Source organism: Stegostoma tigrinum, chromosome 18 (genome assembly GCF_030684315.1).
Source record: "Stegostoma tigrinum isolate sSteTig4 chromosome 18, sSteTig4.hap1, whole genome shotgun sequence".
Classification (NCBI taxonomy): Eukaryota; Metazoa; Chordata; class Chondrichthyes; order Orectolobiformes; family Stegostomatidae; genus Stegostoma; species Stegostoma tigrinum.
In genome coordinates this window covers 24419249-24446313 of record NC_081371.1, presented here as the reverse complement: position 1 = coordinate 24446313, position 27065 = coordinate 24419249, and the positions used below count along the sequence as shown (strand labels likewise).

The following is a 27065-nucleotide window of genomic DNA, read 5'->3' as shown; positions in this document are numbered from 1 at the left end:
AGTAAGACAACTATGGGAAGCAATTCTGACAGAACTATTTTGCATTTGGAGAAGGACAGATTAATCAAGAACAATCAACATGGTTTTGTTAAGGGGAGGTCATATTTGACCATCGAGACTGAATTTTTTCAAGAGGGGACCAGGCGTGTAGATGAGGACAATCCTGTTGATTTAGTCCACTTGGACTTGAGCAAGGCTTTTGCCAAGGTCCTACAAAGGTAAGAGCCCATGGGATATAAGGGCATTTTGCAAATTGGACAAGCTGGAGCTAGAGGGTGATGTTTGAAGGATGGTTTTCTGATTCAAAATCTTTGTCCAGTGGGGTCTGAAAGGAATCAGTGTTGGGCCCCTTGACGTTTGTAGTTATATAAATGATTTTTACTTGAGCGCAGGAAAGTTAACAGTTCACAGATGATACAAAAATTGGTAGGGTAGTAAATAGTGAGGGGGATAACCTTGGACTACAAGAGGATATAGGTGGAATGATCAGTGGCAAATGGAATTTACTCTGGATAAATGGGAGGTCATGTACTTGGGCAGGATGAACAAGGCAAGGGAATACATGATGAATGACAGGACCCTGGTAAGCACAGGTTGGAGCAAGAAGACCTTCGTCTAATTGCCCACCTGTCCCTTAGGAGTGATTAAGGGGGCATATGAGATATTTGCCTTCAATAGTCGAGTCATAGAGTTTAATAGTAAGGTGGTTATGCTGGATAAAACATTGCTTGAGCCTCAGATACTGTACAGTGTGCAGTCCTGGAATCCACCCTGTAGGAGGGAATCTGCAGCTAGGCAAATTCATATTGAAATTTAAGTAAATGGTGACCTGAGGCAAATCTTGCAAAATGTTCTCCGTCATCCACTGAAAAAATTGAACAGGCTGACGATACGCTGAATGGCAGTCTTGTTTATTAGTACAAGCTGGCATAGGTATTAATTGTAGTATACTTCTGAGAACCCTGGCAAAAATGCAATTGCAAGTAAGGGTGGCTCATGTGAAGTTTCATGAAGCACAAACCTCCTGCTGTACAAATCCTCTACATGAAGGATTGAGTATTTATCCAACTGCAAGAAACAATTTACTATTTGTTCAAATTCCCTTCAAAGGCAAACTGATCCTTTGGGCTTCAAAATTGTTATGACCGGTGCGCATTCTGTGAATTGGACTGGTTTGAAGACTTTTTTCACTTTCCAGTCTAACTTCTGCTTCCACTTTTCCGTTAAGGCAAATGGCACTGGACAAGCTTTGCAGAATCATGGAATCATTTGTGGTCAACATGCAAAGTTGCTTTGGCTCCTCTGATATTTAACCAGATGTTTATCTTGATGGAGTCTGATTTGGATGTTGCTAGGCAATTTATCTGCCCCAAACCAGAAGAAGGTGGCGTTTGCAGTGTATGAACTCCCCTGGTCACCATCCTGGATATTGGTCTACAAATGGAGCAAGGTAACTTCAGTGTATTAGGGCTTTGTTGCTTCCTAAATCTGCATATCAATAACAATTACCATGTCTTACCAGGTGTCAAGGAAAATTGTAACTGTTTGACAGAGACTTGGCTTGGTTTTGGATTTTGCTGTGTGCCGACCTACAGTTATTCTTATCAAGATATTTCCTGAATGAGGCTATGCAGTTGCTGGCACTCAAATGGTATACTCCAAGCTCAGGCGGGCTGGCGAAACTGTCCACTTCCACTGGAATACCTTGCAACTCAAGTTCTACTTGCTGCATTTCCAATGATAAAGCCAGTTATAGCGCTTGTTTGAAGTCCAGTGGAGTTTCAGCCAGTAGGCATTCTTTGCATGCTTACATCAGTAATCCTGCATACTAGATGGTCTCTAAGCATCACATTAAAGGTTAAACCAAATTCACAGTGTTCTGCCAGTCATCTTAACCTAGTTAAAAACCCCCTAATTCTCAAATTGCCAAGAGAAAACATTAGCATCTTAGAAGTAAAGGGCTTTGGTTCATAATATTCCTTAGCTAAGTCAATCAATTCTTGAAAGGTTTCAGTATCTGGTACCTCAGGAAACTCCTAATGAAAGGAAAGCTACAGTTCCACAAACTGTCAGGAGAATTACTCTGATTTCTAAAAAAAATTGTCACAACGTTGTTTGCCCAGAAAAGTAACTCATCACTTCCACACACTGGGTCTTGTCCTCGAGAGCAGGTCAAACGAGTCAAGCTTCCCAACCAGAGGCATGATGCAAGAAAATGCTTACTCCCAACTTCAAAACAACAGTTGCAAGCAAGTTTCTTCAGAATCATGCTTTACTCTCATTTACTGAAATAACTCTTCAGAGGCCAGCATCCCATCTCCAATCATCCTTTATTCACAAATACAGAGCCTTTGAGAAGAGCACTGCCTTTCACTGAGACAGGCATTTAGTCCCAATACCTTGACACACCCAACTGCATTTAATTGATTTCAGCCAAGTCTCTTGACAGGACCAGATAAACAGCCCCAATCAGGGAACTCAGTTCATGCGATCCAGCTGACTGACCTTGTACAACCACAGCAGGGAGATTTCCCAGGGATTCAGTTTGTACCCCGGGCTGGAGAATTTCAGTTATGTAGAAAGATTGAACAGACTGGGAAAGGGTTTCTCACAGCAAAGGCAAATTTCCTCTTGATGGAGGGTCAAAGACAGGGACAAAGATTAACACAAGGTCAGTAGGATTAGAGAAGATGTGAGGAAAATGTTTTTCTACCTAGAGTGTGGTGGGAATCTAGAACTTGTTGCCTGTAAGGGTGGCAGAGGCAGAAACCCTCATAATAAGTGAGTAGCATTCAGATGTGCACTTGCGATGTCAAGGCAATAAACAAAGTTGTGGTCCAAATGCTGGAAAATTGGATCTGGATAGTTAGGTTTTTGACAGGCAGAGACAGTGCTGAATGATTTTATGACTCTATCTTCACTTTTGATGATAAGAATTACATAACTGGTTTAGCAAGCCTCTGGCATTCTTTCTTCTTCTATTTAATGTTTAACCTAGACACTAGTGCTGCGAATCTCTCATCCCTGATCTGCTGAGAATCTGTATGTTCTATCCATCTACATTCAATTATCTTCACACTCTCCTCCAACATGTTACTATGCCCCAACTTCCCATGTCCTCAGCCTCCAACTCAGCTCTACTTTCCAGTTCTAAAATATTTCAACTGAAAACGGACTCAAATGGTTTTTTTAAAATGTACATAGCTAAATGAACATGGCCACTGAATACACAGGCATTAACAATTCACAATATTTATACCCGAGTGGTTTTTCTTTTATATATTTTCTTTGCCTCTTGTACCCTCAGCTACAAATTCTTGAGTCTGTCTGAGATAATTCCAAACATTCAGCTTGTCTTCCTACATTACAACAGTCACTAAAACTTTAAAAGTATTTTATTGATTATAATGCACTTCTCTAAATCTAAAACCATGAAACATGCTACATAAACACAAGCCTTTTTTGAAGACTGACTGTAAGCAGCTCTGTATGAACAGTCCCCGGGGGAACTGTCCAGCTTCCTCTGATAAAATTCATCACTTCAAAATTTTCACATGGAGAGAATCACAAATACAAATCTGTTTCCTAATCCTACATACTTCAGTAGATTTTTTTCCAAATCATTCATTTATTTGGGCAGCACGGTGGCACAGTGGTTAGCACTGCTACCTCACAGCACCAGGGACTGAGGTTCGATTCTGGCCTTGGGTGTCTGTCTGTGTGGAGTTTGCACATTCTCCCCATGTCTATGTGGATTTCCTCTGGGTGCTCCAGATTCCTCCCACAGTCCAAAGATGTCCAGATTAGGTGGATTTGCTGTGCTAAATTGCCTGTAGTATTCAGGATGTGTAGCTTAGGTGGGTTACGGGGGAATGGGCCTGGGTGGGATGCACTGAGGTTCGTGTGGACTTGTTGGGCCGAAGGGCCTGTTTCCACACTGTTGGGATTCTATTTCTAATTCTGTTCTGCAATAAAACTAATACTAAAACCACTAGACCATTTCACAACTGTGGGGAATTTCATTCTAGGCAACTGGAAATAGATGAAAGGGCAATTTCACACATTCAACTGACCAAATCATCCCCTACTTCAACAAACCAGTACAATACATTCAAAATATTCTGAGAATTACTCCTTTAACAAACATACTCAACGTGTACAATTAAGTGCCTGGTTTTGTCCTTTACATCTTTTAAAATACTGCATATCCAATCCCCAATGAGAGATCTTTCCTGGCTTAATCCCAAGTTTATACCATACCTGCCAGTATGGCAGGAGTAGCACTAGCCAAAATACACTTTAAAAGCAACCTTTTTGTCTTTCTCACAGACAGCCATAGTCCGACCCAAAACAACTCATGATAGTAACAGCACTTTGACGACATGTTGCGGCTTCTGAATGCTACTGCAATTTAATAGTTACTGTTGATATCCAAGTTGTGTGCACAGGATGGAGGAAATTGTGATGTGTAAAGATCAACTTTCATGATTCTCAACAGACTCCCACTGTCAATTTTAAGTGAGATTCAGTTCAACATAACAGGAGCACACAGTGAGGAGATAAAAACTTTAATAGTAGGAAGGAGAATCTGTGATTTAAATATTACAGCGTAAAAGGTGCTGAATGTATTCTTCACCTACTGTTAGTCCCCAGACTCTTCAGTTCCATCTGATATTTGCCCACTTTCATTCCTGCTTCAAAGTCAGATTAGGTACAGGATTTACAAGTGAAAAAGCTTTTCTTTTCGGCACCAATGAATCCGTCAAGAAATCCTAATGCAGGTCAACACTAATTAACTATTCTAACATGAATCCAAGATTTATTTTTCAACACAAGCATGAAAGACATGAGTGGATGAAGGTCTCAAAAACATTACATATTAACCTGGAATCCAGGATATTTCAGATGAAAGATCATTTTAGATGGCACAAATGCTGATAGCAAGCATTTTTAGGCTATTTATACACAATCTGTTTTGTTTTGGTTAAACCCCATGCCCTTGCCCCATCAGATTTTCTGGTGGGTGTCTTCCATAATTACTTTGTCTCTAGCACCAACAAAAATTTGCTGGACAAGTGTGTTTTGAAGAGGAAAACCAAACTAGCGCGGTACTGATATGTGAATTGTCCTTTTAGTCCTTTTGTCAGCATCTATAAACTTGTATCAGGAAGGGAACGTGAAATTAGACATCATCTGCAGATGAAATGATGGTAAAGGGGCCTCAAGAAGCAGTACCAATAGATTTCAAAGACAACTACAATACTGTATTGCTTGAAAAAGGGGCTCTGTTGGCAGACTGGTAGTGTTGCTACCTCTGAGCGAGAAAGCCTGGGTTAAAATCTGATCTGCTCTGGATGTGAGTCATACCTTAGGGTCAAATATTGTGCCTTCTGCTAAAAGAACACATAGTAAGCACACAGCACCAATAAAGGGCAAGACAATTAGTCTGGCCTGAAATTTGATTGTCCTACCCTGTAGGCATGTACAGTACTAACTTAGATGGTTGGTACAATATAATTAAGTCGTGCAAAGTGTTAAACTTCTTACAAGTAACAGGGAATTCAGTGCTTTGTCACTCGCATGCAGATTTGTGCCAATACCTGAGTTTCTTTTCCTTTCATTTTATTGCCTGGTACTTCCAATCTCCTGTTTTAATAAAATCTACTAAAAAAGTTAACATTCTTTGGAGCACTTCAAAAACTCACTAAATTTTTGTCTCCTGTTATAATATTACAATCCTAACTTCCGTAACCTTTTATATTTTATAAATAAGTAATATTCCTTTCTCCTACTAAACGTACTCAATAGGTCTGTCTGATTCTCTATCTGGCACAGTGAATAATTATGCAAATTACAGACAGCAGCACTGCAAGATGGCGGGTCACCACCACCTTCTCAAGAACAACTAGGGACAGGCAATAAATGCTGGCCAGCCAGTAACACTCACAGCCAGAGCAGAACTTGTGCCAGATCTTGCTCAGTTGAGAATTAACAACCAAAGAAAACTGAGCTTTTTATGTTTGTTTACTTGAGGGCAAAAAAAGCTTAAAATGTGTTTTATTGTTCAATTTTTAACTCAAAACAATCACCCATTTAACAGAGACAAAAGACCTGGGAGACATAAAGTAAGACTTTAAATGTGTTCATAGATGTTGCAAATAATGCACAAAGGAAATGGTTTTACCTGACCACAAAAACTATGTTTTTTTCCAAACTAAGTTCTAGCACTGCAAAGTCTCACAATTTGAGTTATTTCCCTGATAGACTGTCTTTTGACATGTTGAGGTTGTACATGACATTGGTGAGATGTCTTCTGGAGTACAGTATCCAGGTACAGTTGCCCTGTTATAGGAAGGATAGCATTAAGCTAGAGAAGGTTCAGAAGAGATTTACCAGGATGTTGACAGGTATGGAAGGTTTAAGTTATAAAGAAAGGCTGAGAATTCTTTTACTGGAGTGAAGGAGGTTGAAACAGTGACCTTATAGAAGTTTAAAAAATCCTGGGGGTATAGATAGGGTTAATGATCGGTGTCTTTTCCTCAGGATGAGGGATTTCAAGACTTGGGGGCATATTTTTAAAGTGAGAGGTCAGAGATTTAAAAAAAAAGGGGAATTTTTTTTACACTTGGGCAGTTCCTGTGGAATGAAATTCCTGAGGAAGTCGTGGATGCAGGCATAATTATAACATTTAAAAGATATTTAGAGAAGTAGATTAATAGGAAAGGTCTGGAGGGAAATGGGCCAGGAGCCGGCAGGTGGGACTAGTTTAGTTTGGGATTATGTTTGGCATGGACTGGTTGGACCAATGGGTCTGTTTCCATGCTATATGACTCTATTGTACCAACGAAGTTTCATGCTGCATTGTAAATATAAAAAGTTATGGACATGGCCTAGTTTTAATGATGCATAATCCCAGAAAAAAAATCCTAGTAATCAACAGGGTGCTCTGCAGCCCCAACCAATAGCTTGAATTAGCCACCTCCAGTTTGATTCTCTGTGCAGTATAAATCTACAGCTACCATCAATTCCAATGCACGTACATTGGGTTACTCTCTATTCGCTTGGCCACTGAAGGCCATAACCCTAGTGGTGACAATGCTCAAGAGTTTTCAAACAAGTAACAAAAATTATATTTAAAAGAGCCAAAACATTCTTCTAACAACTGGGGAAACTTCCATATACCACTGCAATTAAAGCTTGTATTCTACAATGATTGGTAAAAACAAGACTGCAACATAAATCAAACTCAAGGATTTTTTACTTTATTTCATAGAACGTGGCCATTATTGGCAAAGTCAGCATTTGTTGCCTAACTGACTCTGGTGTGTTCAGCTATTTCAGAGGACAGTTGAATCAACTGCAGTGTCATGGGTATGGAGTCACATACACAGATTAGGCCAAGGGTGGTAGATTTCCTTCCAAAAAGGACTTTGGTGAATGAGGTTGGATTTTATAACAATCAATGACCACTTCATGCTTACCGTTACTGAGACTAGCTTTATATTCCAGGCTTATTAATTAAATTTAAATTCCATCAGGAATAAAGGGTAGGATTTGAACCCATGTTTCCAAACCATTAGCCTAGGTATCTGAATTACTAGCATTGTGTTGCTCAAGAGCCTGGTCCAATGTAATATAATATATGATCAAATAACATTACCAGTATATCCTGCTGTCCCCATAATATGTTTGAACGAATATTTATAGCCTTAGTCTTGTGCAGAGAGCAAGGCTAATTACAGAAGCAAGTAGTATAATCAGCAGGTCCACGTTAATGGCGTACAGGCACTTAAAGCTTTGTCCATCGAGTCTTATCCTACAGCATCACATGACTCAAGTCTCAAGCATGGTTCTTGAGTTTCAGAGTCAAGAGATGAGGGACTTTAGAATTACTTGAGACAATAAATGAAGAACAAAATAGGGTCTCTAGATACTGGGTCCTTGGACTGGGGCTCAAACCCAACTCTTGTGACTCTGAAATGGGAATGCTAACGGAAGGTTCACTTTGAAACTTACAGCTACTTGGGTAGTCATAATATTACAGCCCTTATCGAGTTTGAAGATAGGTTTTAAATGTTTGTCAAGGCTAGGATTAAAATAGCACAGAAAAGAATCCTAGTGGGAGTACAAAACAAATAAGAAAAAAAAACAATAAATTAGCGTAGCAGTCGACTTCTGATGAATGTCCTATTTGATATTTCAAAGTATTCTCCATGAAATACTTTTTTGATACTTTGTGAATAAAATGGACATGTAACAAGATTAAAGGCACCACTGAACTTAATGTTGAAATTGTTCTTGTAGTGATATAAATTTTATTTGAAATTTTACCTGCTAGAGACACCAGATGGATCTCTTTCTGGTATCCTCTCTTGATCCAATCGCCAGGTACACAGCAGAACTGCATATCCACAGCCTGGCTGTGAGACCATTAGTTCTGGGGTCCCATCGGATCCTGGATTCACAGTAAGACTATCTACCTGTTGCAAAAAAACGTGAATCACAAAATCAAGTAAAACTATTTGCTGTGCAAACATACTTTTCCAATATCCTCATTATTCCCCAGCTGCTCTCTCAGCTTGAAGAGCAAATCACAAGGTAATCTCGCCCCAAGACTGTCTAAATTAGTGTACCACATAGGGATCGGTTCTGGATCCTTTATTGTTTTTCATTTATATAAATGATTTGAATGAGGATATAGAAGGCATGGTTAGTAAGTTTGTGGATGACATCAAAATTGGTGGCATTGTAGGCAATGTAGAAAGTTTTCTAAAGGTACAAAGGGATCTTGGTCAAATGAGTCAATGGGCTGAAAAATTGGAGATGGAATTCAATCTGGACAAATGCGAGGTATTACCTTTTGGTACAACAAACAAGGGTAGGGCTTATACAATTAATGGTAGGGCCTTAGGCAATATTGTAGAAGAGGGGCCTGGGGTGCAGATACATAATTCTTTCAAGTTTGCATCACATATAGACAGGATGGTTAAAAAGGCATTTGACATGCTTGCCTTCGTTGCTGAGTCCTTTGAGGATAAGGACTGGGATGTTATGTTGAGGTTGAACACAACATCGGTGAAACCTCTTCAGAAATCCTGTGTCCAGTTCTGGTCACCCAGTTATAGGAAGAATATAATCAAGGGATTTGCCAGCATGTTGCTGGGTATAGAAGGTTTGAGTTGTTAGGAAAGGCTGGATAGGCTGGAACTCTTTTCCACTGGAGTGTATGAGATTGAGAGGTAATCTAATAGAAGCTTATAACATAATGAGGGGTATAGACAGTGTTGATGGTAACTGTCTTTTTCCTAAAATGGGGAATTTCAAGACAAGGGGACACATTTTAAAGATGAGAGGAGTGAGATTAAGAAATACATAACTGGCAATTTTTTTTTCCACATAGGGTGGTTTGCATGTGGAATGAACTTCCTGGTGAAGTGGCGGATGTAGGTACAGTTACATTTGGATAGATATATGAATAGGAAAGGCTGGAGGGATATGGAACATGACCAGGCTGGTGGGACTAGTTTAGTTTGGGATTATGTTCAGCATGGACTAGTTGGATTGACAAGTCTGTTTCCATTCTGTATCATTTTATGACTCTCCTCAAATTTGTAATTGTATTTAAATCTTTTCAGTCTTCTACTTTTAAAACTTTTGCAACCTTTAGTTTGCCATGCTCAAAACTTACTCATCTTTCTTTCATTCATTTGCCACTTACTTGCACTCCTCTATTGGTGATCATGTCTTCAACTGGCTGGAATTCTCTCATCAAACCATTTGTTGCTCAGCTATTTCCTTTTGCTAATTGTAGGACCTAGCTCTTTGCAAATTAGCTACCATGTCTCTTACATTACAACACTGACTGCAATTCAAAGGTGTTCTGATGGCTGTAAAGCATTTTGGGCTATGCAAATCTTTCTTTTTATAACCTTCATTAAAACCTACCTCTTTGGCTAAGCTTTTGCCTGCAACTCATCTTTTTTGGATTATCATGTTTATTCTCCATGAAAAATTAGATCATCAACATATTCAGCTTTACACATGCACACCTGTCCTTCCAGAAGCCACTTTTTTAGTAGCACCAGCTGCCCAGAACCATCAGAGGAATCTTCCCAACGGAATGCTCTCACAACACGGTCCGTGTAACCTACTACCATTTCACATTTTCCATCTCCATCTGCAAGAAGAAGTCATTGAAAAAAAATTCTAAAATGATAATGTTAATTTTTAGAAAAATTATCTTTTTACTTCTCTGGTCGAGGCTTGGAAAACAATAGTTTCACTGTGCACTGCTCTTATTAATTTGATTGAGTGATCCCATCTCGTAAGACTTAAGCAAAGTAGCTCAATTCCATCCCATGGCTCCTCCCTAAATAAAACCATTGACATCAGCAGCTAAACATATGAAAAGATTGTGAATAAACATCTAAGCAAACATGTGCATTACTGTCCTATTTTCAAGTATTAAATGATAGTTCATCTACTGGAGCTATAAAGGGTCATTGTGTACTACATGTCATATTATTAACTCTATTTCATCAAATCAATAATCAATAATAATTCAGTGTATCTACATCCTGGAACTGTAAGACTGCATAAAGTGACCCCACAGTTCCCAACGAGAATGGAGTTGAATGGTAATTTCTGATCAATCACATGAAGACTACATGGGATTGATTCTATGCCATAACTTGTAGATAGCTACACTTTAGTCACATAGCTTCAATGAAAAAGTAAAGGGTGAAGGTTATTGTTGACTCAGGTGCTTGGGCTGGAGGTAAGGGTAGAAGACCAGTAAGTTAGTGAGAATGGCTGGCAAGGGCAAGTAAGGCCAATTGAAGGGTGGTGGGCAGGGAAGAGAAGAAAAGTTAAAGTGGCAGGGTTAGAAGAGACAAAATGTAAATGTAGCAACAGGAACAGCTGAGTGTCAAGGCAGGAAGTGTCGGTTGGCAAAGTCATCTAAAGGATGATTGATAAATAGAACATAGAACAATACAACGCAGAACAGGCCCTTCGGCCCTCGATATTGTGCTGACCTGTGAACTAATCTAAGCCCTACACCCTACACAAAATAAAAACCAATGCAACTACAAAATTAAAATCAGAAACCTCAATACCTTTTGCTCTATGCGATGCAAGATAATTTTGGAAATGCATGCTGAAGTCTGACACAGTTATTTTAAAATTATTTAATAGCTTAACAGTTTCACAACTAGGATAAGTTGCACATATTTTCAGGTAGATATTGTTCCTTTACATCAAAAGCTCAAGTGTCAACCTTGAGCAAACAAACACATTGTTACTCTCTAATTTCACACCCCTGTCTCAGTTTTCCCATCATACTGCATATTCCTTCAACTCACCTATATCACTGATGAGCATCACTTTGGTGTTAGCGGGGATGTGCTGTGTGAAAAATGCTTTCTGTTCATCGCCAAAGAGGAAGTCATGGTGACTGGAAGTCTCTGATTTGGTTGATATCCCACTGAGATCAAAGATATGGAACCAGCCCTCAGCACCAACAGCTACAACAAAATTCTACATGATAAAGAAAGATATATTCCTTTTTACAAATACAGTGGTTAATTATCATAACCATATACTATTAAAAAGTTCACAAATATTAATGCTACTATTTTAAGGTTTGTCAAAAGTAATATATTTTAATAAACTATAATTATAAAATCACCATACACTGGTTCCCAAAACAAACAGACATACATATGTAATTGTCAGGCCTACTTGGGTAGCCATTACAGACTAAGTCCATGAGATCTAAGTTAAATTACTGCACCGAAACCACTGATACATATTTCCACCAACATATTGAGATTAGGCAGCAATGCAAATAATACCAAGTGAGTTTTGTTGCACAGCTACGCCACCCCCATCCACACCCCCTCCACCATCCTCACCTCACATTTCATCCAAGCTGGCAAGGATATATTGTGAAATAGATATTTACAAGAGATGTACAGAAGAGAAACAGGCCAAACAATCCAGGCAGCCCACATTGGTATTCCTGCTCCTCTGGAGCCTCCTCCTGTCTTTTCACAGCTAAATCCATCTTCAAAGCATTCTATATTCCCTTCTTCATATGTTTGTTTGGTTTCATCTTAGCTGCCTCTACACTATTTGTTTCAATCTCCACCTCCCGTAAAGAGTGTCACTTTCCCCCCCCCCGCTATATCTATGGCCCTTCATACTTGGCCAGTCAGCTGCCAGAAACAAATCTACCCAGCTCTGAACTTACATAATTTTAAGCACCCAAAATTTACTGTCCTTGTGTTCACAGGTTTATTTCATGAAAACTGTGTCTTAACAGTAAATTAATTAATGCAAAAACAATTAGATTTACTTTGGCACCCCCCCAAGTATTGTGCTACATTCACTCTACCTTTATCTCTTCTCAGTGTTTTCCCAGGATGGTTGGTATTCTGCTGCATAGATAGCTACGTTTTAATAAACCTCAGGAGAAGGCTTGAATAATGAGGGAAAGGTTTGTTTATATTCTCATTTTGAAATATTTTTCAAGAGTGCAGCTCAATCAGTTGGTCAATGTTTTTCAGCAAACAAACTTTTCGCAAAACAAGAAAATGTCCTGCCCTTGAACACAAACATCAGCCGTTTATACTGTCTTGACTGGTTTTCCAGGTAATTATCTCTAAAACGAAGCCTAACCCAGACAGATTACAAATTCACACAACATAATATTTTCCAAAGAAAGACTAAAAAATTGTACTGGGCTTCATTTAACTCTAGTTAAATATTGCAATATTGCACTGAAGTTCTGATTAATGTACACTGTTGAAAATTTTTGGCCTGGTCAGCAGGTGGATTTAATACCAGGTAGAGCTAGGTGATGAGGCAAATTTAACAGTGTCAGTTAGATATGATTCAGAGTATGACTATGGTGCTTGCCTCATTATGACACAGCTCAGTTAATTTTGACACAAGCCCTTAAACATTGGCAAGCAGGACTTTACAAAGTTGACAGAGCCGGGTTTGCCTTTGTTGTTTCTAGTGTCTATGCCAATGCCAGATAATCCATCTGGTTCAAAGTCTTTTTCTTTGTAAAGTTCGATAGCACTGAGTAACTCACTGGGCGAAGTGAAGAGACAACCACAGCAATGGAGCCACATGTAAACCAGAGCAGTTAAGGACAGCAGATGTTTTTCCCTCAAGTGCTTGAGTGAACCAGACATATTTTTATGACAATTGACAATAGTTTCATGGTCACCACAGGAATTGTTCTCAATTCCTGATATTTACTAATTTTGCCAAGGTGAGATACAATCCCATTATGTCACAGCATTAGCCTCTGGATTATTGGTCCAATGGCATTACCACAATGCTACATCCTCCCACTAATGATGGCAGAGGTAGCACCAGCAATCAGACTCAGTGAGAAAAAAGAGACGGGGTTTGACTCTCAACTATGTGTAATAAACCATTGAGAACTACTGACAAATAGTACATATACCAGTCAAAGTAGCCACATTATTGGACATCATGCCAGTACACAAGGGTAACAACAGCAAGTTAAGGCAGAGGTGAATAGTCAGTTTGGAGACCAAATTAAACTCAAGGTCAGGCTTCTCCTGTTTAGGGAATAGCTAATGCAGGAGTTCCAAGTTAATGAATATGTTTATTTATATACTTATGAGGCAATACCACCATTAAATGAAGCATTGTTGTTCATGAGCGCAAAAGGGTAGAGTGTTGCACCTGACTGGATACTATAAATCTGCTGCATCAAAATTCATTCCAAGCAGGAAAAAGTAGCCAGACCACAAACATTTCTTAAGTTACAATTTAAAGTAATTGCTCAATCTGGAAAAACACAGCAACTATCTATAAATTTCTTTGCAAAGCGACATTTCTATTACACCAGACTAAATTACACTACATTCTGAAATGAGAGTACCTTGACAGCATTTAGGACATAGAAACATAATGAATACAGAAGGGTCCGTACCTAAAATAAGATAAGGTCAGAGCCTGCTATGTCTTTTATTAATGCTAAATATTGCTATACTTGGTAATGCACCATAAATGGTGCTAGCTTGAAGTCTATACCTGAAGACAGTTCTTGACTTTGCCTTCTCATCAACCAATAGCTCTTGAAACCAAACTCAGTGGTATTAGTCCACATGATAAAATACCCTTCAATGAAGGCAGACTCTTTTCCAGCAAAGAAATTTACAAACTAATTATAATTGTGTTTACCAAAATCTTACAACTAATTTAATGTTGTGTTGTCATGATGTGTTGGGTGCAACTGCATTTGCACAGATGAACAGCAGCAGTTGTTTTAGTGATGGTAACATACACTCTGATAAAAATCAATATTCTTAACCAAAACAATTTTATGCACAAATAATAAATGTTAATAATCAGATGGTGGATAAATTATGACTGAATCTCAAAATTACATGGCTATTAAACTATTAAAAATCAATTGAGTGATTAGATATTGAGCAAAGGAAGTATTGCTTCATCTTGGGTTTGTTGCAATAATGACAAAACCAAAACTTGGTAAATAAAACACAACACAGTAACACATAATAAATTTTGGCTTTTGATTACACTTGATTTGATTAATCTTGATTTTTATTTCCTATGATTACATTCAGAGGTGTGGCATCTCAAATTGTGATGACTACCATTCAAATGCAATACTCTTCAGAGTGAACTATATGCAAGGCTTGTACATATAGACTCTTAGACCATTTTTCCAGCGAAAGTCACCTTAGCTAGGAATAAACATTCAGATGAAAAGTAGACCTGAAATGTTAACTGCTTCCATCTCAACAGATACCTGATTTGTTAAATGTTTCCATCACTTCTTGTTTTTAATCTTAGAAGTTCATAATTTAATTCATCTTGTGGACAGAAAGCATTCTCCAGTTATCTTCATCTCTAAAATCAAACTGTAGATCTCAAAATTGTATCTTTTGTAGAAAAGCTATTGGTAATCAATTTAAAACATCAATGCAATGATATCATACCTTCCCTTTGTTGCAGATGTCTCCTACACCAACACAAGTAACCTTCAAAACAGAAAAAAAAGCTAAACAGATCAAGTCACACTTATACTTTCACCTAGCAATATTAATTAAGCACTGCACATTTAATTAGTATGCTCAAATTATTTCTCCATTATAAGTAATTGGAAATCCAAAGAGAAGTCATTCACAATGTTATCAAGTGGCACTTGCTCAGCAATAACCTGCTCATTTGGTTCCACCAGGACCACACAGCCTTTGACCTCATTTGCTTCATGTTTGCAAAAGGGCTGTAATGAGCTAAAACAGAGGAGATGGAAGTAGATAACAAAATGTGGAGCTGGATGAACACAGCAGGCCAAGCAGCATCTCAGGAGCACAAAAGCTGACGTTTCGGGCCTAGACCCTTCATCAGAGAGGAAGTAACCGACCTTGAAATCAAAACAGCATTTGACAAGTATCGCAGCAAGGTGCTCTAGTAAAACTGAAGTTAATGGGAATCAAGGGACAATGTACTGCAGGTTAGAATCATACCTAATGTAATAATCTCAAATCAAGCATTTCAGTCTCAGAACATCACTGCAGACACTATTCAGCATGTATCTTGACCATGACACTGTCACTTCCCCATAATATTGCCACTGGACTAGTAATCCAGAATTCCATGTTCTGGGAATGTGGATTCAAATCTCACCATGGCAGATCACGAAAATTGAATTCAACAGAGTCTGGAATTAAACGATTACCTAATAATGATCACATTTCAATTGAGGAATTCAGAAGGGCATTTATCATCCACCATAATTAGATGATTATTGGGATAAAAATAATGTATGAAGAAAAACAGGAGATTGACAGTAGGTAACAATGCTCATTTAAGAAGCTGGTATAGACATGATGGGCCAAATGGCTGCCTTCTGCATCACACAACTTCTATTAATGATTGAAACACCTCTAAAGATCAGTACATTCTAAATTCTTAAGTTTTCTCTCTGTTCAATTGAAACAAAGAGGGATATGAGATGTTTTACATCCATAAGCAAACAAAGTCTGTCGCTGAAAGAGTGGGTCCTCGATAAGGAAGGCAGAAACAAACTGGTTAATTTTGTGTTGAAAAATGGTGTGTAACAAGTAAGAAAATAAACATCAGAACCAAAAAAGGAATAAAATCATAAGACTCAGCTAATGGGTCTGAGGTGAACCATGTATTCAGAAAGGAAAAAGAAATGAAGTTTACTCCTTTTGATCCACCTATAGCTATTTTTGATCTTACTAACCTTTGGTTTCCCTCTGCAAATATTTCAAATAATGTGAAATTTATCATGGAACAGGAGGTCAAAAAGATATCCTGGAACAAATTATTGCCTTCTGCTTTATTCTCCCCATAAGAGCAGGACTGCAATTTGATCCTGACAATGTGCAATTTATAGATAATAATGCAAATTCAACCATGCTTAGCATAAAGAAAATCAGTAAAGTAAATAATTGATGCAGATATCTTTCTTATTTCAGACTTCTAAATTTCTGCATTTTTTATACTTAAATGAGTAGAAAGAGAAGAAAAGATTAAAATGAATCAGCCTGTTCTAGTAACAAAAAAGAAAATCCAACAGCAAAGGTTAAATACATACCATTCCTATACAAGATCGGGTAAGCCATGGCTTGCAGTCATCACTCTTATACACGTAGAGTTTCCCATTGGTATCCCCTACCACAAGCTCATTCAACTGTAACAAAATCAGGGTGAATTTTTTTTAAAATGAATAATTTATTGTCATTAAATTACACCTAACAATGATTGTGCTTTAGGTTCAAACTTTAGGATGAAGTTCTTGGAAAACAAAGGCCAAGATGCTGACAGTCTCAATTAGAACTGAATCTATGAGGTCTTTTTTGATAGTGTGTTTGAAAAATGTTTAAAGCTATGCTTCTTGGCCAATCGAGGCTCTCAATTTTAAAAGTTTCTATAAATTATGTTTCCATACATCCCATTTGTCACTGCTACAGCTCCTGTCACTTGAAAGAACCTCAGTTCATAAATAGTACAATTCTTGTAAATAGAAGAGGTCCCATCCTAGCACTATTCCTTTAAATAGGTTCACCAGTGGCACAGACCACCCAATGGTACAGTTCCTATAGATGCATCCAGCCTACAAGTGGAGGTATGCCTGATCTAACCCTGGTAAATAAAAGTGATCTAGCATCTCATGACCAATTTCACAAAATACAGCTATGGGTCTGGCCCATCAATGGCACTGTTGCTTTCAATACTTCCTTTGGGAGGCAAGTGCCCCTAGTGGTGTTATCACTGCACTGTTAATCCAGAGACCCAGGTATTGTTCTGGGGGCCTGGGTTCAAATCCTGCCATGGCAGATGGTAGAATTTGAATTCAATAAATACCTGGAATTAAGAGTCTAACGATGACTGTGAATCCATTGCTGATGATCAGAATACCCCATCTGGTTCACTAATACCCTGTAGGGAAGGAAACTGCCACTCTTACCTGGTCTGGCCTACATGTGACTGCAGATCCACAGCAATGTGGTTGACTCATAACTGCCCTCTAGGCAAATAGGGATCAGCAATAAATGCTGGCCTTCCACCCGTAAATGGAAAAAACAAAAGACGAAACTAGGGAGACATTTTTATATTTTATCAAACACAAATTGTCCTGGCATCCTGAAAAGTGATGGGATTGCTGCACATTACAGGTACAATTCCTGTAAAATATGCACATATTGAGTTTTCTCTGATATACCTATCACTGCTGCAGAAGCAGTCAGTGGAAGAGATGTCAGCCAGTCACTGAAATATTCCCTGTGAACTTGCATTCACGGCTATCACTAGTCCTCTTCCTGTCAACAGAAAAACTTCAGGCTTGTCACTATCATACTCCCTATAAAACAGAATCCCAGCCTATGGCAAGTACAGAGATAATGGGAACTGCAGATGCTGGAGAATCCGAGATGACAAAGTATGGAGCTGGACGAACACAGCAGGCTAAGCAGCATCTTAGGAGCACAAAAGCTGACGTTTCAGACCGAGACCCTTCCTGAAACGTCAGCTTTTGTGCTCCTAAGATGCTGCTTCGCCTGCATCTAGCTCCACACTTTATCATAGCAAGTACAGTCTGGTCAACAAGTCCACGTCTATCACAGTGGAGCTCCACTAAACCAAACTCCCAATTCGTTCCAGTGATAATGGGAACTGCAGATGCCTGAGAATCCAAGATAACAAGGAGTAGTGCCGGATGAACACTGCAGGGCGAAGGCACCTTTAAGGGTCTAGGCCCGAAACGTCAGCTTTCTTGCTCCTAAGATGCTGCTTGGCCTGCTGTGTTCATCCAGCTCCACACCTTGTTACCCAATTTGTTCCTGTTGAGTTGTTACAAAAGGCGGCGCTACCCGGAACTGCAACCATTTCTGTAAATAGTTGGACCTGCCTTGTAACGGACACAATTTCATAATACCACCGCTATACAATTCACATTAATAAGAGGAGCTCCCAGCTGGTCATTGGTGCAATGCTCGTTAACAGAGAGGAGAGGGGAAGGGGGTTCAGTCTGTCGCTGACATATTTCCTTTTAAACGGGGTGTCGTTGGCCTCGTTTGTTGTGCTTTAAGTCCCACCTGTTCCAGACGTGTGTAACAATATCGCTGAACAGGCTGATTAACCACAGTTTTTGGAGTGTTAACAACAAAATAACAACTGCCGTGGCCATCGTCTGGAAATACGGACGCAGGGATATACCACACCACCTACCCCGTCGTTGTCGGTGTCTCCCAAGCAGATGGCCTGTGTGAACAGGTTTCCGCTGAAGTCCAGTGCCACTCTCTCCACGTAACTGACCGACCTCATCCCACGGCGCAACCCGGCTCGAGCGCGATGGTTTCTGGCTGTCTCTAGGGTAACAGCGAAATCGCACGACAGGGTCCGGCATTTGTTTTTACAGCAGCACATCCGGCAGTGTGAATTACGGCAGGCGTCAAAGCAGGCGGAAGGGAAGCTGAGATTCTGAACGTTAAGAATTGATGAGAAGTGGATTGATAGGTACGAGAGGCAACATGGTTACGTTTGTATGTATAATAACGAAGATGACACAACGTTGATTGAGTTGGCTGAGTGTACAATGCGGACGTAAAATGACAATTGCTGCTACTGTATGGCTGCTTTGGGGTACTAGGCTTAAAGCTTCCCTGAAGCTTAGAAGAGTATAAGATATACATAGCAGAGTCCTACATTTTTAAAATATTTCCTCAAAAATCTAGATTTTCTGTTTTAGTCTTAAAGTTTGAAGTTAGTTTTCCATTGATTTAATTCTTCCTTTTGTTCCATCTCCTCATACCAACGTCTGTGACTATTCAGACACCCTACACTACGGTTTCCAGCTCCCTGGCTCTGTCTGCCTCTTTTTTGCCTTTAATATTCAGCTACTTTACACCTCCCAGGCTCCACCCAAAAACAGGATCGTCTGCGAGCCGATTGCTGCATTGGATGAGTTCTCCTTTGGATTATTGAGGAAACCCTGCACTGTTGGTGTTGATGTCTTTCGGATGAAATATTTAAATCCAGGCTATTTCTGCTGTTGTTTGGTGGATATAAAAATGCCATTACACTATTCTGAAAGAGGAGCAGTGTCATTATACCTGATGTTCTGGTCACTATTTATCCCTCAGATCAACATAAGTTGAAAAAGCAAACCGTTTACCTGTGATATATTGCTGCTTGCTATGTAAATTGCTACATTCTACATTGTAAGAGTCATTCTGCCAATTAACATCTTGTGATGTGTAAAGGGTTTTGGAGTACACGGAGGTCAAAAGAGGCTTTGTATGAATATAAAGCTTCCTCTCATTGAAATGACTTCTTTGATTCCAATCACGTTCATTCAATGAAAGTCTCACTAAGATCCTGCAGGACTCCCATGTATACATGATTTTTGTCACGAAGTCCTTTTCTCAAAAAGTTGTCTCCATAACCTCTTTTCCCCACACATTGACTGTATCAATGTCACTCTGTACTAGAAAATCTCATTGACTTTCCTTCTGATTGCCACCTTTCCCTCATCTTTCAATGGTTCATCTTGGATTGTTCCCTTCTCTTGCTTAAGTTTTTTTTAATCTCCATTTCTGGACAGTCAGCCAATTTTCATATGTGGTATGAAAACATGGAGCACAAGTAAATATCGAGACCCTCAAGCCTGCTACATCATTGAACAAAATCATGGCTGATCTGATTGTGAAATCAAATCTACATTCCTGTCTGCCCTGAAAACTTTGATTATTAAGTATCTATCTGTGCCTTAAAAATAATTAAGGACTCTGTTTTCATCTCCTTTACAGGAACAGAAAGTTCCAAAGGCATATGACCCGCGGAAACAAATTAATATCCTGTTTTAAATGGGTGATGCCTGATTTTTAAGTGGTGACTCCTGGTTCTAGATTCTCCTGAAGAATAAACACATTCTCTCCACATCTACCCAGTCATGACACCCAGGACTTATTTGTTTCAATCAAGCTGTCTCTTATTCTTCTAATCTCCAGCAGATACATGTCTAGTTTATCCAATGTTTTATTCCCAGTAAACTTCTCTAAATTGCTTCCAAAGCATTTTACATCTTTCCTTAAATAGGATGCACAGTGCTCCATCTGTTGTCTCACTAACCCTCAGCATAATTGAAATATAATCTCCCTACTTTTGTATTCAGTATCCCTCATGATAAATGATAACTGTTACTTTACTAAGAATTTGCTGTATTTATATACTAACATTGTGATTCATGTTCCAGGACACCCAGATCCGTTTGCATCGCAGAGCTCTGCAATCCTTCACTGTTTCAATAAGATGCTTCTTTGTTAAGCCTCCTGCCAAAATAGGCAGTTTTGCTTTTCACCACATTATGCTTCATTTGCCATATCTTTGCCCACTCACTTTATCTATCTTTTTGTAGTGTCTGTATGTCCTGTTAAAAACGTGTTTTCCTATCTAACTTTATGTCATGTGAAATTTTGCAATTATACATACACACCTGCATCCAAATTATTTGCATAACTTGTAAACAGTTGAGGTTCCAGCACTGATTTCTGTGGCACTATGTCTTACCGACCTGAAAAAGACCCATTTATGCTTACTGACTTGCTGGCTAATAGAAAGCAATTTTCTATCCATGATAGTGTGACAATCCCTACAGCAAAAAAAAAACACTTATTTTCCAAATTAATTTTTGTGCCAATTTATCAAGTGTCTTCTGGAAATAAACCTGTTTAGACATGCTATGATATACCTCTGGCCTAGAGGTAGAGATGCTAACACTGCACCACAAGAGTCCCAACTCTTTGGAATATATTCTGTATGTTCTTAAATAGCCCCTTAAATGTCTGCTACAATATCTGTATTGACCTTTACTTTAATCTCATTTGCCAGTTCTTTAACAAGCTGAGCTTTCATGCCCTCATAATTATCCTTATTTAATTTTATTTTAAAGTAGTTTCAGATTCTTATGTTGCACAATATCACAGCATGTTCTCTGATCAGCTCCAGAACATTCTCTTCTAAAGAAGCTATTCCAGAAAATTGTTGAGCGGTTTCCTCCTGAACTTGGGTTATCCCTCACTATTGTACTATTACCATAATTAGCTAACAGAGCCATTCATTCACCTTCTCTTAGCTTGCTGTCCTTGCGTAGCCTTTACCCTACAAGATTCTGTTCCAGTTAATGTCATCTTGCAGCCATTTCTCTGTAATGGCTGCCAGACCATACCTATTTATTTCAATTTGTTATGCCAGTTCACCTGTTTTGTTCACGATGCTCTGTTCATTCAGTTCTAGTACTTTTAGCTTTATCCTTTATTTGTGACTTGTAGTTTTATCTGTTAGTTCAGTTTTAGGTTCAGACCTTGCCAGGATAGGCTACAGAGTATATTTGTCATTTCCCATATTAATAGATTTCTTTTTGTGGCCAGCCAGTTCAGAGTCAGTCACCTGACCTGAGGAGATTTAATCTCCTGGTTTAATTGGTCAGCCGGGGCTTTCCTGATGGGACTTGTTAACCTGACCAATTGATGACTTCAGTCAACAAGATGAACCTGGTTCCAATCACTACACCTTTATACTTGCCTAGTTATGCAGTTGGCAAGAGCATCAGCCTGAGCCTGTTTCAGATTGACACTGGCCTGTTCAGATCTATCTGTACAGATCCTACTTTCCCCAGTACCGGTAGCCAGACCTCTTAAACTAGCAGTCCTCCCATACCAGTCTTTGAGCTATGCATTCATGTTTCTAATCTGATTTGCCAATGACCTTTTGTCAAGGCCAATTACTTCTACACCTACCATGATTCCACTTCATCCTACTTCACATAGGAAAGAAGAAACTGGCCTTCCATTATCACATCTATTCTGGCACATGAATGCTTCCAATACATCCTCCTTTTTCCTAAATTGAAATTCCACACCTACCCTTGATTCTCTGTCCAGTCTCTGACACTTTAGCTCTTAACTCTCCCCTTCCCTACCCTAGGGGTCCCTTTGACTTCACGCTGCAGATCAGCAGTCTTTGTACTCAAATCATCAAAAGATGTAATGGAGCATCTGAATTGAAATGTTACTTTGTACTGAAGAGGAAAAGCTAAATTGCTTCAAGTAACCCAGAGTTCCAGCTAATGTTCTTGGGGCCTGGATTTGAATCCTACCATGGTAGATAGTGGAATTTAAATTCAATAAAAATCTGAAGTTAAGAGTCCAAGGATGAAACAAAGAAACAAAGAAAATTACAGCACAGGAATAGGCCCTTTGGCCCTTCAAGCCTGCACCGACATGCTTACCATCACAACTAAAATTCCTGACCCTTCTGCGGGGCTGATCCCTCTACTCCCATCCTATTCATGTATTTGTCAAAACGCCATTTAAAAGTCACTACCATGTCTGCTTCCACTACCTCTCATGGCAGTGGGTTTCAGGCACCAACCACCCTCTGTGTAAAAAACTTGCTTTCTACATCACTTTAAACCTTGCCCCTCGCAATTAAACCTTTGGCCCCTAGTAACTGACTTGTTCACCCTGGAAAAAAGCTTCTGACTGTCCGTTCCGCCCATGTCCTTCATAATCTTGCAGACCTCTTTCAGGTCACCCCTCAATCTCCGGTGTTCCAGTGAGAACAACCCAAGATTCTCCAACCTCTCCTCATAGTTAATGCCCTCTATACCAGACCACATCATGGTAAATCTTTTCTGTACCCTCTCCAAAGCCACCACATCCTTCTGATAGAGTGGCGACCAGAATTGAACATAATATTCCAAATGTAGCCGACCTAAGGTTCTATAAAGCTGCAAAATTACCTGCCACGTTTTAAACTCAATGCCCTGGCCAATGAAAGCAAGCATGTCATAGGTCTTGTTGATACCTTCTCCACCTGCATTGCCACTTTCAGTGACCTGTGTACCTGTACACCCAGATCCATCTGTCTGTCAGTAGTCTTAAGGGTTCTGCCATTTACAATATATTTTCCATCTGGGTTAGATCATTTAAAATGCATTACCTGCATGCATTTTCTGGATTAAACTCCATTTGCCATCTCTCTGCCCAAGTCGCCAACTGATCTGCATTCTGCTGTATCCTTTGATGGTCCTCATTGCAGTCCACAATTCCATCAACTTTTATATCATCCGCAAACTTACTTATCAGACCAGTTACATTTTCTTCCAAATCATTTATATATATTGTAAAGATCAAAGGTCACAACACTGATCTCTGAGGAACGCCACTAGTCTCAGCCCTCCATTCAGAAACATAACCTTCCACTACTACCCTCCGTCTTTTATGGCTAAGCCAGCAATTTTCAATCTATCTTGCAAGCTTAACTCTGACTCCATGTGACTTTAACTTCTATATCATCCTCTTATGAAGGACCTTGTCAAAGGCCTTACCAAAGTCCATGTAGACAACATCCACTGTCTTACCCCCATTGATCATCGTTGTCACTTCCTCAAAAAAAGTCAACCAAGTTAGTGAGACATGAACTCCCCTTCACAAAACTATGTTGCCTCTCGCTAATATGCCCAATTATTTCCAATTGAGAGTAAACCTTGTCTCGAAGTATCCTCTCCAATAATTATCATACCACTGAATTAAGGCTCACCGGCTTGTAATTAGTTGGATTAGCCTTGGGTACCTTATAAACAAAAGAACAACATTGGCTCTTCTCCAATCATCTGGGGACCTGCCCTGTAGCCAGTGAGGATGCAAAGATTTCTCTCAAGACCCCAACAATTCCCTCAGAGACAGTAGGAACTGCTGACGCTGGAGTCCGAGACAACAAAGTACGGAGCCGGATGAACACGGCAGGCCAGGCAGCACCAGAGGAGCGGGAAAGCCGACGCCCCGAGTCTGGTCCCATCTTCAGAAAAATAAAATTCTGAAGAAGGGTCCAGACACGAAACGTCAGATTTCCCGCTCCTCCGATGCTGCCGGCATGCTGCGGTCATCTAGCTCCGTACCTTGTTACCCTAGCAATTTCCTCCCATTGTCTCTCTCTGTATTCTGGGGTATATCCCATCAGGGTCCGGGGACTTATCCATCTTAATGTTTTTCAAGACCCCCAATACTTCCTCCTTTTTATGTCAACATGACACAAACTATCTACACACCTTCCCAGACTCATCATCCACCAAGTCCCTCTCTATGGTGAAGTCTGATGCAAATTATTCATTTAATAACACACCCATTTTCTCTGGCTCCACACAGAAATTCCCTTCCCTGTCCTTGAGTGGGCCAACCCTCTCCCTGGATACCTTCTTGGTCTTTATATATGTTTAAAAGCCTTGAGATTTTCCTTAATCCTATTGGCCAATGACTTTTCATGACCTCTTTTAACCCTCCTTATGCCTTGCTTAAGTTTCTTTCAACTTTCCTTGTATTCCACCCTTGCTTCATGTGTTCCCAGCCTCTGAACCTTGATAAATGCTTCTTTTTTTCTTTTTGATTAGGATCACAATATCTCTCGTTATCCGAGGTTTCCTAAACTTGCCTTCCTTATCCTTGATCCTTACAGGAACATGCCAGTCCTGAATTCCCATCAGCTTACACTTGAAAGCCTCCCGCATGCCAGATCTTGATTTGGCCTCAAATATCTGCCTCCAATCTACATTCTTCAGTTCCTGCCTCATATTGTTATAATCGGCTTTGCCCCCAATTTATCACTTTCATTTGACAACTACACTTATCTTTATCCATCCGTACCATAAAGCTTACTGAATTGTGATCAATATTCCTGAGCTGCTTCCCTGTTGAGATGTTGACCACCCAGCCAGGCTCGTTCCCCAATACTATGTCCAGTACGGCCCCTTTCCCAGTTAGACTATCTACATACTGTTTCAAGAAGGCCTCCTGGATGCCCCATCCATGCTCCGAGCACTAAGTGAGAACCAGTGGATATATGGGAAATTAAAATCACCCATGACAACAACCCTGTTACTTTTACATCTTGCTAAAATCTGTCTAGATATTTGTTCTTCTATATCTAATCTCATCTAATCCTGCTGGCTGTTGGGAGGCCTATAGTAACCCCCAAACATTGTGCTTGTGTCATTTCCTGTTCCTGAGTTCTACCCATATTGCCTCACCGGATGACCCATCTGAGGTGTCCTTCCACAGTATAGCTGTGATATCCTTCTAAACAAGTAGTGTAATGCCACCAGCCCTTTTACACCCCCTCTATCCCACCTGAAATATCTGTATCCTGGAACATTAAGCTGCCAATCCTGTCCCTCCCTTAACCAAGTCTCTGTAGTAGCAAGAACAACATCATAGTTCTAAGTATTAATCCGAGCCCTAAGTTCATCTGCCATACCTGTAACACTTTTCATTGAAACAGATGCTCTTCAGTCTACCAGGCCTGCTTTGGTTGCCAACCACACCCTGTCTGCTCTTCCTCTGAATCTTACTGGCCCTATTCTCTAGTTTCCAAAAGTTAATTAGATCAGATCCTGTCCGTCGTCCCTGGCTGACCAACCCCCCACCCTAACTCCCCACTTACTGGCTCTATCCCTGCCTCCTTGACCTGTCTGTCTCCTCTCCACCTATCTGCTCCTTTATTCATCTTCCATCTGCCTCCCCCTCTTTCTCTATTTATTTCAGAATCCCCTAACCCTCCCCCATTTCTGAAGAAGGATCCAGGCCCAAAACGTCAGCCTTCCTGCTCCTCCGACGCTGCCCGGCCCGCCGAGCCCATACAGCCCCACACCCCGCCATCTCAGATTCTCCAGCATCGGCAGCTCCCACTATCTCTGAATCAATTTTAACCCAACTGCAAAGCCTCTTCTAAGGATGCCTGCCTTGAAGAAGTTAACCTCCTCCCTCCGGAAAGACCTCAGTGGGTCTCTCTCCCACTGCAACACTCTTGTAATCTCTTTGGCCCTGAAAGTGCTCAACCACGTCCTGGTACTACAGTCACATTGCTTTTCTCAGTACCTGCCTATGGAACTGGATCATCCCCAATAGACTACAGTCTACATTCAGACCTTCCAAATCTGGCCCCAACCATGATGACCACTACATACAGAACATCCAGATTCTTCAAAAACGTTTTTCTCTGTGATTCCTCAAATGCACACTCGCAGCAATGCATTGGCATCTGCTGGCACGACAATCAAGCCCACCCCAGCTCAGAGACTCCCTCTCCCAAGCCTGCAAAAGACCTCTCCTGTTTTTCATTCTTCACTGGATCCACAGCCTGAACTCATGATTCTACTCTGCTTTATTGGACACTAAAAACTGTAAGTATACTAAACTTACTGGTGCCTCCCACCCAACACAGTCCTCTTCCACCCCCTAAATCCCAACCCTACCCAGGATCTTCCTCATAATGTGCCCACCTCCACTGGCCATGTGGCTACTTTTGGGGAACCCTCCGATTCCACGGATGGCATCACATCCGCCGCTGCTGGGTACTCCACTTCTAGTGCAGTGAACGCCATCGACACCGCTGCTGATGCCGCCGCCTCTGTTAGCAAGGCCAAAACTACTGACATCAAAGACACACCTGCCAACACCACTGTCGCT

The 27065-nt window shown here is 40.1% G+C and overlaps 2 protein-coding genes across 3 annotated transcripts in view; one reads left to right on the top strand and one right to left on the bottom strand.

Moving 5' to 3' along the window:
- itfg2 (integrin alpha FG-GAP repeat containing 2) overlaps positions 1-19160 on the bottom strand; it is a 66724-nt gene extending 47564 nt beyond the window's left edge. Inside the window, exons 1-6 of the mRNA XM_048549464.2 lie at positions 18772-19160; positions 16640-16735; positions 15012-15053; positions 11364-11538; positions 10050-10177; positions 8332-8480 (exon numbers count right to left, since the gene is read on the bottom strand). Coding sequence (XP_048405421.1) covers positions 8332-8480; positions 10050-10177; positions 11364-11538; positions 15012-15053; positions 16640-16735; positions 18772-18969 — 788 coding nt within the window. The 5' untranslated portion in view covers positions 18970-19160. The remainder of the gene's footprint in view (positions 1-8331; positions 8481-10049; positions 10178-11363; positions 11539-15011; positions 15054-16639; positions 16736-18771) is intronic.
- LOC125461088 (peptidyl-prolyl cis-trans isomerase FKBP4-like) overlaps positions 18469-27065 on the top strand; it is a 45701-nt gene continuing 37104 nt past the window's right edge. For both annotated transcript variants that reach the window (XM_048549463.2, XM_048549462.2), the window contains exon 1: positions 18469-19059. In XM_048549463.2, the coding sequence (XP_048405420.1) occupies positions 19041-19059 (19 nt within the window). In that variant the 5' untranslated portion in view covers positions 18469-19040. The remainder of the gene's footprint in view (positions 19060-27065) is intronic.